The sequence below is a fragment of the Hemiscyllium ocellatum genome, chromosome 14 (genome assembly GCF_020745735.1).
Source record: "Hemiscyllium ocellatum isolate sHemOce1 chromosome 14, sHemOce1.pat.X.cur, whole genome shotgun sequence".
NCBI classification, from domain to species: domain Eukaryota; kingdom Metazoa; phylum Chordata; class Chondrichthyes; order Orectolobiformes; family Hemiscylliidae; genus Hemiscyllium; species Hemiscyllium ocellatum.
The window spans coordinates 71,276,358-71,291,680 of NC_083414.1; the positions used below are offsets into that span (position 1 = coordinate 71,276,358).

General features: G+C 44.3%; 1 protein-coding gene across 1 annotated transcript in view; it reads right to left on the minus strand.

Annotated features, from left to right (window-relative positions):
- LOC132822416 (E3 ubiquitin-protein ligase RNF123) overlaps positions 1 to 11,276 on the minus strand; it is a 379,484-nt gene extending 368,208 nt beyond the window's left edge. The window contains exons 1-3 of the mRNA XM_060835785.1: positions 11,177 to 11,276; positions 8,539 to 8,652; positions 1,256 to 1,340 (exon numbers count right to left, since the gene is read on the minus strand). Coding sequence (XP_060691768.1) covers positions 1,256 to 1,340; positions 8,539 to 8,629 — 176 coding nt within the window. The 5' untranslated portion in view covers positions 8,630 to 8,652; positions 11,177 to 11,276. The remainder of the gene's footprint in view (positions 1 to 1,255; positions 1,341 to 8,538; positions 8,653 to 11,176) is intronic.
- Positions 11,277 to 15,323: the final 4,047 nt, after the last annotated feature.

The window sequence follows — 15,323 nt, forward strand, 5'->3', positions numbered from 1 at the left end:
AAATATCCAAACAACCTACATACTGAGATCGGTGCTCCAACCTATTGAGACGATGCTCACTCGGCCACCAATTATAAATCAAAGTTAGCCTCAGCTGAGATTAGTCAGTTTCAGGCATTGAGATTGATTAATGGTCTTAATTTTACTAATTAGTCTTGGATTGAAGTGTGGCGCACTGTGGATTTCGATCATGCAAGAGCAACTGGCAGGGAAAGGATTTGTTCAGACTTATTAGCAGAGACAGTGCCATTCCCTCTAAGTCAGTCTCACAATGAATCATTTGGTTAACGTGGTCTTTACGTTCCTTCACTACTTTATCTCACTTTTGACCTTTCTACAAATGCTTGTGTTCTCTTTTATCTGGTTTCACCCAGTTGTGCCATGCAGCCAGCTTCCATCGATGTCACTTCTGCTGATGTCTTTGAGAATATGAACAACCAGTGTCATAACTAACCCCACATAGTCAGTAACCCAGAGTTTGTGAAACTATGGGTCATTGGAACTTTGCCTCTTTCAAATCTTCACCTTCAAAGATCTAGCCCTCTGAACCTCCTCAAACCTGCTCTGACTTGGAATGCCTTAACGACTGCTCATATGCTGGTAGTTGAATCGCTTCTTCCAAGACAGGGTTCCCAGGATTCTTGAGACTGCTCACAAGTGTCAAATTACCAGCATAACTGCAGCTTTTTACCTAACTTATAGCTTCATAAAGCTGCTGCTGTTCATAAGCCTCTCTTTGCCCAACTGCTAGCTCTCTACCAGATAGCTTCCTTTCAACTCCAGCTAATTGATCATTTCTCAGGGCTTCCCCCAAGGCCCAGTAACCCAGCTGCAGTCTTATCTGATCCCCAACTGCAGTGAGACAGCTAATGGCAACACTTTAGCTGCATGGTGCTTCTTCATCTATTCCTGAATAACCCACTGACTTAAAATGACTGACCAGCAGGCCAAAAACAGCTCCGACTTTCTCTGACCAACTGACTGGGTCCTGTCAGCTCCCATTACTCATACCTCCCGTCCTATTGTCTTCTTCATGCACCACTGCCAAAAATCACAGATGTGCTATTTTTGAATGGCCAAACACTTTGTAGCTCCAACAGGGTAAACTCAGATCGAGCGTACTTTCCATGCTGGCATGCAAGGATTTGGAATTCTTGACCTACACTCCAACACCACGCAGAATCGCTCAAGTCCCGAGCACATGAAATCTATGTTCTGTAACAGGAGATAGATGCACATTAATAAACATGGTTACCTGGACGAAGCAGACAACTGTGTGTTCTCAGAGCTGGGAAAAGCACGGTGGAGGTAGTTGCTGAGGAGTTTGTCATTCACAAAACCTGCATCAACAAAAAAAAGTGATATCAGACACAGTCTCTGAGGTTGTGACAAATACTGATTACTAAACCTTGTGGATACTATACTATACAATACAATGCAGTTAAACATTGTGAACCATCCTACCTTTCCCAATCTCCATACCCCACATTCTGTAGTTGGGAATAGAGGAACTGAAGTAAGCCCAACCCATCTGCTGATCCATATCTCAACTCAGTTTACCCAATTTGATCCATAACCCAAGATACCTAACAAAAATCCTTTCAGCATATGAGAGCTGCCTGACTCTAGGTAATCCACAGCAAATATGTGAACGTGCAGTTCAAGGATATTGAATCGGAGTGAAATAGCTGGAGTCTAACTAAACTCCAGACAATGCACCACATCAGAATGGGAGAAAGTTACCTGGACACTTTGGCCCAGGAGTCAGTTATACCCCTCAGATTAGATAACTTAAATTTACTGTGTGACAGGAGACACAAAGGTGTGACTGCAGGAGGTATACATACGGAGACCCTGGGCAATATTGCCTCTAGGCTGCACAGCCTCTGTCAATTAGCATGCCAATAAATGATTTCCACACACCCACCTCAGAGGTTCACTCAGCAGCAAATAAAATTTAAGGGAACCTTGACTCATGGGGTGGTGTTTGAGGAGCCTCTGTCTGCATTAGTGACAAAAGTTACAAGGTTCTTGCAAGTTATGTGGCCAAGAGTGTGAACTGCATTGAGAATAAGCCAGCTGACCACACCATCGTGGTACAGAAAGCAATTCAAGTGTGAGATGGTAACAGTAAAATTCCAGTTTTTAGGGAAAGCATAATTAATTATATAGATGCTATTGTCTTCAGATGTGAGCGCGAGTCCTAAAGGCTGTATTGCCTGTCTGCTCTCAATTTTTAAGGACCTCTCTTCAGGACTGGAAAGAAACTTGGAGCAAGAGGGAAGGGATCCAGCTGTCATCATCCATGTTGGGTAATATATGATCATATACGATTAGCTAACTAATACAAGATAGAAAGTTGGGATAAGGTTGACATTTTCAGACTGGCAACCTATAACAACAGAGGTAGGGGTTGGGCTCACAATTATATTAATGACTTGGATGACAGACATGAATGTGCTATTGGCAAGTTTAATGGATGGGAAGGCAAGTGGCGAGGATGACACAAATAATCTGCATAGGAATATAGACAGGTTAAGTCAGCGTTAGATTAGAGTGGTGCTGGAAAAGCACAGTAGGTCAGGATTAATTATCTAGAATAATTAAGGATTATGAGCAAAAGAGAGAAAAGTGAAGCTGAGAATTATCACTGAATGATGCAGCAGACTTGATGGGGCAAATGGCCTATTTATGAAGGCTACAACTCTGGAGTGAAGAAAGTTTCAGATTTCAATGACCAGCTGTGTGAAAACTGCTTCTTGATTTCTCTCCTAAGCACCCTGTCTAATTTGCTAACTATGTCCTCATTTATAGATTAAAACTATTTACTTTAATAGCACATTGTATCTACTTTGATGTATATTTTAATGCCTTACACATCTGATCAAGGTGTTTATAGTCCATAGGTACTGGCAGCATCCTTCCCCCCCCCACTTAGTGACAGCTATCAAACTATTTAATTCTGGAGATATCACAGTCAGCATCAATCCAGTTCTTGTTCCACCCATACTCTTCCTAACTCCAGTTACTGCATAGCAATCAAAGCCCAAATTTAACTATCTAATTCAAGAGATGCCAAGCACAGCATCCTTACTACTATCCAAGGTGAAGTCAACTAACTAGATTCAGAATGTGAATGGAGAGTTGGTCTAACATGGATCAGTATCACACAGGGCAGTGCCTTCACCCTAAGAGAGGAAAATGGAGCTACAAAACCTTCACAGCACGAGCTTCGGGTTTAGCTGTAAGAAAATGTCTTCACACCACAAATGTATTAGATAACTGACCTAACCAAAACACAAACTGATTTGACAACTACTGCCATCATTTAAATACTTCATGAGAGTATATTTCCACTGCTCAGTTTTGCAGTGGTGCACAAACAGCAAGTAAACCACAAAAGGAACAGATGCATTCTTCCCTCCGTAACCCTCTTTATGCTTGGCGATTCTTCACCACACAGCTCTCAGGATATTGGCAAAGAGGAGTGTTGATGGAAGAAGGCACAATCATCCTTACAATCCACTGCCATAGTTTTCAAATGCTGCTTAAATGACCCCCAAAGTTTTTCCTTGCTTCCTTTCCTAATATTTCAAGTTTAATTCACTATGTGAAGAAGCGCCTCACGAGGACATCAACAAGATTATGCAAAGTTTAGATTAGCACAGCTGTTCCCATTGGTGGATGGCACAAGGAGTGAGGGAAACAGATTTAAGGTTTTGGGTAAGAGATCTATAGTCAAGTAAAAAGAAGAACTTTATTTTTTAAAAGCAAAGCATGTGGTAATGACCTGGAACAAATCACTGACAAGGGTGGTGGAAGTTACTTCAATCAATGATTTCAAAAGGAAACAGAATGAGAGAAATAAACTTACAAGGCTACAAGGGAAAGTTCGGGACCTGAGATGAAGTAGGTTGCTCTACAGAGGGCCAGCATGGATTCAATCAGCGTCCTTCTCTACCACAACAAGAATGATGTCGTGCATCAGTTCTGAACTCATCTTTACAACCATCCTCTTACTCTGCCATCATTACTTACCCATGATGAGATTGAAAGGGAATCACACAACTCCAAGGGAGGTAGTGTGTACGTATAAAGAACCAAAACAACAAAGAGAGATAGGATGAAGTGAAAAGTAACAGCTTACATGAATGGGCAAACGGAGTAAATGATTAATGGAATGGTGACTTTATATCTAAAGGATTAGAATACAAGGGGTTAGAAGTCATGGAACAGATGGACAAAATTGTTAGACTATATCTGGATTACTGTGAGCAGTGCTGGGCACCACATCTGTGCAGGGCTGTATTTGCCTCGTGCCTACTCTCTGTCTCTTCACGCTCAGCCACTTTCCTAGCCAGGTCAATCATTTGCCTTTAATTCCAAAATGCTTCAACTTTAGCTAGCAGTGTCTTATGAAGGACTTTTTAAAATAATATCCAAATACATTTCTCTCACCACTACTTTAGTCACCTCATCCAAAAATGCTATCATGTCCATCTAGCATGCAGTATCTTTTGTAAATGCGGGCTCTCTCTGAACAACTAAAAATTTTCAAGAAGTTTAAACATATTATGATTAATCATAGACTTTAGAAATTTCTCAACAAGAGATATTAGACTAAATGCTCTCTAACTCCCTTAGGTTTTTGCCTTTCAATTTTCTTAAATAGCAGTGCAACACAAGCAATTTTTCAACTCAAAGAACACAGTCTCTGAACTGACAGGACATTGCAGATGCCCTAAATTCAATGTGCTCAGCTACCTCTTAAAATCCTGAGATGCTTAGAGACAAGTATTAACATTTCTAAGTAACTGAATGCTCTAATATGAATGCCAATGCTTCCTTAAGGTATCGTGCGAATTACTTAGCCACAGAATCATTACAGCATACAAAGAGGCTTTCAGCCCATCAAGTTTGTTCTAACTCTCTGTACAGCAATCCAGTCAGTCCCATCTCTGTACCCTATTCCCCTTACTCCAGGAAGTTTACAGTCTTCAAGTGCTTGCCTTCGTCATAAGCAATAATTCATTACCAATCGCTGCAGAAAAACTACTTTCTCACATCATCCTTCATCTCTTGCCCAAAAACCTTCAATCTGCCTTGTCCTTGCATTATCGGCAAATGGGAACTGTTTTCTCATTTCCTACCTTGTCCAGACCGGTCATAATATTGAACACCTTGAACAAAATGCCTCCACAATCTCCTTTGCTCCAAGAACAATAACACTAATTTCTCCAACCTAACATTGCAGATTAAATTCCACATCACTGAAATCATCTTGGGAAATTTCCTCTATCCTCTAAAGGACACTCACCACCTTCCCAAAGTGTGGTGACCAAACTACCTACTTTCTAGATATGGTTGTACGAGAGATTCAGAGTTTGTCAGCACAATTGCTCTGTTTTTGGACTCAATATCGCTATTAATGATGAAGTCCAGAATCCCAGAACCCAAATACTAGGCACAATCTAAATACGTCCCACCTCCTTCAAAGATCTATCCATTTGCACTCTACACCCCTCAATCCCCAGATGTGCCATTAAATCTATATTGCTTCTCCTTTCTGCCAAATGCATCACCTTGCATTTCAATTAAATTTCATTTACCACCTGTCTGCCCATTATGCCAGCATAGCTATAGCACTCAATTTGCATTATCCTCACTGTCTGCTGCTTCTCCAAGCTCGAGGCATAGCAGTTTCAGCCTGAATGCTTAGGCACACAATAGACAAAACAGGAGATACAAGTTCATTGCATTTAACAAAAATAGCTAACATCCATTTGCTTAAGAAAAAAAATTACGCCCAGTTACACCGACTGCTCACATACTACTCACTGTTGAACCTCATCCCTCAACTAAAAGCAATCCAACTTCTCTATGTATTCAAAATACAGTTCATATTAGACACAGGACAGAGTCGCACGACAGAGAACAAGACAGCATTCTCAACACAATCTAACTCTAATTAGGACTGAGCAATATCTGGTAACAGGAAGCTTCCTCAAGTGTAATTGCAATCTCACTTAATGGTGGAGCGGGAGTGAAAATGGAAAATGACGATTCAATCAAATACTACACAGTGTGACTCAAATCCCAGCTCCACCTAGGAACAATCACACAGACCTGTATCAGACACCGATTCTGTTCACAGCGAAGGGAAAAAAAATCCATCAACCCTAATAGTGGAATCCTCGCAAGTCAAAATGTTGATGAGAAATGTAAGGTCCTTCACAACTCCAAACATTGTGAATTGCTGTCCAGCCAATGAAGTACTTTTGAGTACAATCACTGCTATAATGTAGGAAATACAAATAACATTTTCACAAAGATCCCACAAACACATCAGGGATATAAGGGAATAATTTGTTTTTTTTAAAAACAGATGATAATCAAAAGATAATTACTGCCCAGAACACTAGCAAAAGATCCCTGCTTTTTATCAAATAGCACCGTGAGATCTTTTACATCCATCTGCAAGGGCAGATGTGGCCTCAGTTTAATTTAAAAGACATGGTCTCATTCAAAATTACATTTGCCACAATGTCACTCTCCTTCAGTACTATAATGTTGGCATCCATCGGATTTGTTCCCAGGACTTTATAAAATCTTTTACCTCATGCTCAACTCTGGAAAGTGAACGAATACAAGGGGATAAGGGTTCTGATATTGCAACAATACGCTTCAAGTTCTTTGATGGAGGACTCCACGAAAGATGGTGGGAAACTGCCAAGGAGACTGACTTCACAGTTAAGCCAAAAGAAATGGAGACACTAACACGGCCCAGGATACTGGTAGCCTAGAATCAGTATTAATGCTGTTTTATCTTATGTTTCACTGTCCCCCGAGCAATGACTAACATTGACCATATTGAACTTGGCTTTCAAAAGGGCCAGAAGCATATTTGTTGACTTTTCCTGTCTATATGATACAGTATAATACACAGATATGATGTTGAAACTTTCTAAAATCAACCACTGTGTGAAAATCATCTACTGTGTGAAAAAACAACTGATCAACTACAAGTTACAGAAAATGCTACAGAAATTCAGTAAGTTTGACATCATCTGTGCAGAGAGAAAAATAGTTGACATTTCGAGTCCAGTATGATTCTTATTCAGAACTAATCAACTTCATGATAGTAATCAACCATGCAAACACTGGTGATCATTGGTGATCAAGTCATTTGCCTGTGTATAACCAATAATGGGCTCTTGCAGAGATTAGTCCTTGCACCACTGCTCTTCAACATACCAGTGACCTCCCTCACAACTGTTCACATGTATTGATGACCTGTCCAAGCTTTCCAGGTTGAAGAATTTCCGAAAACTGATAAAAACACTCAATTAAGGTCTAGGTTCTCTGGAAACCTATTTCAATCAGTGGAATATTCAAACAATTACTTCCAAGACAGTCATTTCTGCCTTCTACCCATACAACTCAAAAGGCCAAAGAGGAACCTAATGTCCAGGTCTGTTGCTAAACACTCTTCCACCACCCAATACTTGTGACTGTACATTAACTGATCATTAATACGTCTAGAACACCAGACAAAAGGTCAAGATAAGATGAATCTCAAAAGAACTGGCAGGTACCATCTGGGAAAGCACAACCAAACACACTACTTACCATTTCAATCACCGTGAACAACACTTTCATACCTGAACACCACTTTACCGAACAACAGAATACTGCTGATGAACAGGTTCAGCAACTGTCACACAAACAAGAGAACGCCCAGTTCCAAGAAACCACGAAGAGAGCTTCTGTGACACAGAGAGCTCGAGTGACTTGCTATGCTGGCACATTGAAATCCTGATGTCCATACAGAAAATATCCTTTGTAAAAGAAGAACATCACTAACTGACAACGAATCAAGCACTCTTTTTGTCACTGCTACATAAGGAAAACTCACACATTTGCCTAAAATCAAGCAATCTCAGTGGAATACTGCAAACTGATTACAGACCCACCTCTGGATGGCGGACTACCTGGTTAATTGCAAACATTCCCAACTGCAACCTGGTGATGGACCACAAACGGTGAATCCCAGACTTTAACCTGTGGTTATCCAAGTTGACCATCATTACAGACTGCACACCTACCATGAGACAGCCATTAAAGACAACTTCAGACTACACTTGTGTACCTAGACTTGCATGACTTTTGCACACAGAATGAGAGCATTAATACTGAGTCAGGCGCTGCCACCAATTAGGTTTCGAAGTGCTGAAACTCAAACACATTAATTTGAGTTAATAAGGGATATCAATGGGCCGACACTAGTAGGGGATTCCATCAAGTCAATCAAACTCCAATCATCCAATTGGATGGGAAACATCTTTCCCATCCAAGCATTTTCACAGGATACAATTGTCATCCAGTTGTTCAAATTGCCAACCTTTCATGTTGCTTTTAAACTTTTCCCAAACAAGGTATATTTCTTTTGCAGACTATCAAAAGAAGTAGATATATGATATTTGCACACATTGTAATTAGGATCACTCAGGCTGTTTAAACCCTCAACATTGAACATACCTGTGACCTTTGGTTTTTCTGTGTCAGAGGCCAGCCGATAACTTCTCCTGGAGTAGGATGTGCTGGTGCCCTTAGACGTCATTTTCGACATTAGTGTCTCTCCAATTTGTAAATCTGTGTAGAAACAAATTTATACAAGGAAACGGGTTCAGTATTTTTTACTCCCATTACCTAACACTCAGTGTGAGCTTCGCATCTACTTGAGGAAGATGGTAATGTTAATAGCAGATACAAGGAAGTCATTTCAAAGACCAACACTTGCTTGACCACTTACAGTGAGGGGGCAGTGAGAACCTAATATCCATCAAAGGATAGCTGGCCTGAACAGAACTGAAAACATAAGACAGCAAGTGAAAGTGAGGTAAATTCAAGAATAAAATTCAAGATTTAGCCCATTGAAGAATTAGCAAGAGAAAAATCGTAGGACAAGGATTGATGCCTCAGTTCGATATGAAAGGCACACCAAATTCAGCTGGAATTCTCGATCTTAAAGGGCTCTGGAGGCTCAATCATTGAAGGTTGGGATGTATACATTTCAAAATACTCAAAGGATACAGGGATGGTACAGGAAAATGGTGTTGAAGTGGATCACCCAATGACACAGCAGGTTAAAAGGGTTGAATGGCCCTTTGTTCTGATGAGTAGGTTCAATGAATCCAATTCTCTCCAACATAACAGACTGAACAGAACGCAACCAAGCTCAACCTGTTTTTACAAAGAACCAAGAAGGAAAAAGACAAACAGAAAGTCCACTTGTTTCAGGGAACTGAGGAGTGAGAGGGGAAACCATGAGGGGCTTGAAAACGGTAAATAGACAAGGTTTTTTTTTCCTTGGGGTGGTGGAGTCCAGAACTAGAGGGCATAGGCTTAGGGTGAGGGAGGAAAGATTTAAAAGGGACCTAAGGAGCAACTTTTTCATGCAGTGGATGGTGCATGTATGGAATGAGCTGCCAGAGGAATTGGCAGAGGCTGGTACAATTACAACATTTAAAATGTCATCTGGATGGGTACATGAATGGGAAGGCTTTAGAGGGATATGGGCCAAGTGTTGGCAAATGGTACTAGATTAATTTAGGATATCTGGATGACATGGACAGGTTTACCAAAGGGGCTATTTCCGTGCTGTACCTCTCTATGATTATGTGTGTGTTAGTTGAACGGAGGACAGGGTGAGGGGAACTGGAGGGTGTCAGTGAGTTTGGGGGATCATGTGTGAGTCAGAGGGGTTAGCAATGGGATCGAGGGAGTCAGCTTGGAGATTAGGGGATTAGCACGGTCAATGTGGGGATTAGGGAAATCAGTATGGATCTGGAGGACCACTGTGCAAGGAGGTCAATATGATTAGCTTGTGGGGGGAATGGGAGTGGTCTGAGTGACCAGGGACCTAATGAGAGGGGAGGGATCAGAGTGATGGGGCAAGGATTAGGGTATCAGGTCAGGGATCACAGTGATGCAGGGTCCCAAGTGATGGGGGGAGGGAGTCAGTGTGCTCTGACAGAGGGGTGTTGTGATGGGGGAGTCAGCAATACAGTGAATTGACTGATTGTAAAAGTGTCAGGGAACAATGATGGGTGGTCACTGATTGGGAGGAGAAAGTGAGGATGGCAGATGCTGGAGATTATAGTCGAGTGTGATGCTGGAAAAGCACAGCAGGTCAGGAAGGGCCCGAAACGTTGACTCTCCGGCTCCTCGGATGCTGCCTGACCTGCTGCGCTTTTCCAGCGCCACACTGGTGGCAGGTTGGGAGCGAGGGTCAGGTGGTCAGGGGGAGTTCAGTGAAGAGTGGAGGTCAGTGATGGAGGGGGGGTCAGTAATGGAGAGGGGTAAGTGATTGGAAAGGGTCAGGGATGCCAGCAGGTCAGTGATGGGGGTCAAGGAATGGAAAGGATCAGTGAAGGGATAGGCGTTAGTGGGGTGGGGGGGGTGGGGGGGGGGCGGGGAAAGAGGTCAGTGGTAGGGGACGGTCAGTGATGTGGTAGCCAAGTAATGGAAGGGAATCAAGTGATGGAGCAGCAAGGAATGGGGCCATCAACTGATGAGGGCAAGCAATGGCGGTGGGGGGGGGCAAGTTATGAGGGAAATAAAGCGATGGGGAGGGGGGGGACCAAATGATGGGGGCAAGCAGGGGCGAGTTATGAGGAGAATCAAGTGATGGAGAGGCCGAGGGATGGGGGTGGGGGGGAAATCCAGGGGTGGGGGGAACATTGTGATGATGGGATCAAGTGATGGAGGGGCCAAGTGACTGGGGGGGGGGGGGGGGTGATGAGGGGGGTAAGGGGGGGGTAAGGGGGGGGGTGACTGGGGGGGGGTAAGGGGGGGGTGACTGGGGGGGTAAGGGGGGGTGACTGGGGGGGCGGGTGATGAGGGGGGGGCGGGTGATGAGGGCGGGGCGGGTGATGAGGGGGGGGCGGGTGATGAGGGGGGGGCGGGTGATGAGGGGGGGGGCGGGGGGGGGGGGGGGGGGCGGGTGATGAGGGGGGGGCGGGTGATGAGGGTCGCCGGCCCCTCGCTCACTTTCACTCCCTCAGTCTCCCCCCCGCCCCGCCCCCGTCGACCGCGCTCCCAGCTCACGGCCTCGGCCCGGGTTGGGCCCCGCTCTGATCCCCAAGCCCCGGTTTCCCAGGAAAACCCCACTCACTCCCGGCTGTTCCTCACGGTCCCGCTCGCGCTCGCTCCGCCGCCATTTCTACCGGGGGCTCCTGCCCGCCGCACGCATGCGCCCCGCCTGTATGGGCGGAGTCTCGTCCCAACTCCACCCCCAAATAAGCCCCCCCTCCCCTCTACAAACACCCTCTACTATTCCCTTCCACAACCACTCTCACTCTAAATATTAGTCTCCCTCCCCAAATACCGCTCCCCTCCACAATATCCCTCCCCCTGTAAAACATCCTCCATCCACAAATGCCTTACCACCAATACCACTTCCCTTCACATTCATTTCCATAAATTCCCTCCCACCAAGTTTTCCTCTCCCTCACCAAATTCTCCTCCATTTGTCCAAATATCTCTCCTAAATACCCCCCTCCAAATATTTCTCTCCATCTCCAGCCTCCTCCCCAATACCCTTCTCCAAATGTCCTTCCCCATCTTCAAATAACCTCCATTCCCAAGTAGCTCTGCTTCATAAATATCCCTCTCCATCTCGCCAAAGACACGTCCTCTTCCCTATCCAAACACCTCTCTCTTTCTTCTTCCCCTTACCAAATGGCCCTCCCTAACCCAAATGCCAAGTAACTCCACTAGGTGCTCAAATAGCATCCATCCCCAAACACCTTCCCTACTCATGCATCGGTACCTCTCCCCATCTTGAAATACGACCCTACCCAAATATCCCTGCTGCCAAATATTCATTCCCATCCATAATACACAATCCCCAACACTTTTTTCACCAAATACACGCTCCCCAAATACCACTTCTTCGTCCACAAATACCCGCTCCATAAATGTCCCACCCCATTCACAAATACACCATCCTCAGTCCCTCCATTCACAAATATTCCATGTCCAACTGCAAATATCCACACTCCCCAAATAGCCCTCAAATATGTTCTCCCCAAATATCACTCTCCATTCCCAGCTCTCTTCCCATTTACTGCTTTCCAAATACCCTTCCCCATCCCCAAATGCCCTTCCTATTCCCAAGTATCCCATCCCTAAAAATCCTTCTCAACCCACTAAAGACATCTCCGTTCAGCAAATATGCCTCTGTCCTAATCTCCAAATACCACCATCCTCCCCAAATACCCCTCACCTCCATATCTGCAAATACCCTTCCCCATCCCCAAATATTACTCCCCACCTCTCCTCAGTTATCCCTCCCTAGCCCCTCCCAAATTCCCAGTTCCCTCTCCAAATACTTCTCCTTAACTCAATCCCCAAATACAACCACGAGATTCCAAAATATCCATCTTCCCTAAATACTCTTCCACTCCTCATGCTGCAAATACTTTTCCCCTCCTCTCCCCTCCCCCTCCCTCTTCATAAATAATCCTCCTCACCCTCTTCACAATAACCCACCTACCTCCTCCACAATATCCCTTCTATCTCTGACCTCTCCACAAATACCCCTCCTCAATCTCCTGCTCTCCGTCTCCGCATGTTCTCTTTCCCTCTCCTCCACAAATATCCCCCTCCACAAATTTACCCTTCCCCCCACAAACAATCGCTCCCCAATTACTTCTCCACAAATGACCCCTAACCCATCCACAAGTACTCCCTTTCCAATGAGCCACATCCTAAATATCCACTCTTCAAATATCCCTCCTCATCCTCAAATACCCCAACCACAAATACATCACACCATCTACAAATACCCAATCCCATATACCTCCTCCCCAAGTACCCTCTCCCCATCCACAAATATTTCCTTCCCAATTACACCCAATTTCCAGCCACTTCCCCATATACCCCTTCCCAATGACACCTCCCATCCCCAAATATGCCTCTCATTCCCAAGTACCCCCACTCCACAAATCTCCATCTCCATCCTGCCAAAGACCCTCCCCCTTCCCTTCTCACTTCTCTCTGCAAATGCCCCTGCTCACATGCAAATACCCTTTCCCATCCCCAAATACAATTGCCCATCCCTCCCCATGTATCCTTGTATATTCTCCTCCCCATCGCCATTATCGAAAAACTCCTCTCCGTAAATGCTCCTTCCTTCCCCTTTCACAAATACTCTTACCCTATCCCTGACATCTACCTCCCCAAATACCCCTCCCATTCCCTCCGCCATCTCTCTCTCTCTTCTAATCCATTCTCTTTCACTCCCCACTACCACTTCCCAATCCATACATTAACCCCTCCCTCTCCTTTCTGATACACTGTCCTCAAATTTGCCTCCTCCCTTGTCTTCCTCTGATTCTGCCTACTTCTCCCTTCCCTGATCTTCCATCCACTTTCCATTTTCCTCTCTCCCTCAGATATATCGGATGCATGAATATCAGGCGTATGCACATCAGGATGATACAAATCAGTGTATGAATAACAAGCTAATAGACATTGGACTAGTGTAAATTGATGAGTGTATATTGGCAATGTAATTTGAATTTAAATGTTTTGTTATGTATTGGTCATGTTCATTTATTTAAAGTATATCGGGCTAGTGTATATTATATGTATGTTATAAATATATATGTATGTTTGAGTACACCATGTATTTTATATATTGCCACACCGATACGCAAACCCTTCTATTAGAACATAGATAGAACATAGAAAAGTACAGCATAGAACAGGCTCTTTGGCCCACAATGTTGTGCCGAGGCTTAATCCTAATGTAAAATAAAATAACTTAACGTACGCACCCCTCAATTCATTGCTGTCTACGTGCATGTCCAACAGTTGCATAACTGTCCCGAATGACTCTGCTTCCACCACCACCGCTGGCAATGCATTCCATGCATTCACAACTCTGCGTAAAGAACCTACCTCTGACGTCCCCTCTATACCTTTTTCCTAATATCTTCAAACTACGACCCCGCACCCCAGTCAGTCTTGCTCTAGGGAAAAGTCTCTGGTTATTGACTCTATCCATGCCTCTCATTACCATGTACACTTTGATCAGGTCACCTCTCGTCCTCCTTCTCTCCAGAGAGAAAAGTCCGAGCTTAGTCAACCTCTCTTCATAAGGCAAGCCCTCCAGTCCAGGCAGCATCCTGGTAAACCTTCCTTGCACCCTCTCCTAAGCCTCTGTATCTTTCCTGGTCTCACCAGGGACTTGTAAAGCTGTAGCAAAACTCGATCCCCCTGTTAATGGAAGCCAAAACACCATATGCTTTCTTAACAACCCTATCCACCTGGGTGGCAACTTTTGGGATCTATGTACTTAAACACCAAGATCACTCTGTTCCTCCACACTACCAAGAGTCCTGTTTTTAATCCTATGTTTAGTATTCAAGTTCTACCTTACAAAATGCATCACTTCACATTTTTCCAGGTTGAATTCCATCTGCCATTTCTCAGCCCAGGTCTGCATCCTGTCTATGTCGCATTGTAGCCTGCAATAGCCCTCTGTACTGTCAGCAGCACCTCCAATATTTGTGTCGTCTGCAACTTTACTAACACACCCCTCAACCTCCTCATTGAAGTCATTTATAAAACTACAACGAGCAGAGGCCCAAGAACAGACCCCTGTGGGACACCACTCAACACTGACCTCCAGGCAGAGTACTTTCCATCTACAATCACTCTCTGCCTTCTGTCGGAGAATCATAGAGTCATAGAGAAGTACAGCATGGAAACAGATCCTTCGGTCCAACCTATCCATGCCGACCAGATATCCCAACCCAATCTAGTCCCACCTGCCAGCACCTGGCCCATATCCGTCCAAATCCTTCCTTTTCATATACCCATCCAAATGCCTCTTAAATGTTGCAATTGTACCAGCCTCCACCACATCCTCTAGCAGCTCATTCCATACACGTACCACCCTCTGTGTGAAAACATTGCCCCTTAGGTCTCTATTATATCTTTCCCCTCCCACCCTAAACCTATGCCCTCTAGTTCTGGACTCTCTGACCCCAGGGAAAGACTTTGTCTACTTATCCTATCCATGCCCCCTCATAATTTTGTAAACCTCTATAAGGTCACCCCTCAGCCTCCTATACTCCAGGAAAAACAGCCCCAGTCTGTTCAGCCTCTCCCTATAGCTCAAATCCTCCAACACTGACAACATCCTTATAAATCTTTCCTGAAGCCTTTCAAGTTTCACAACATCTTTCCAATAGGAAGGAGACCAGAATTGCATGCAATATTCCAACAGTGGCCTAACCAATGTCCTGTAC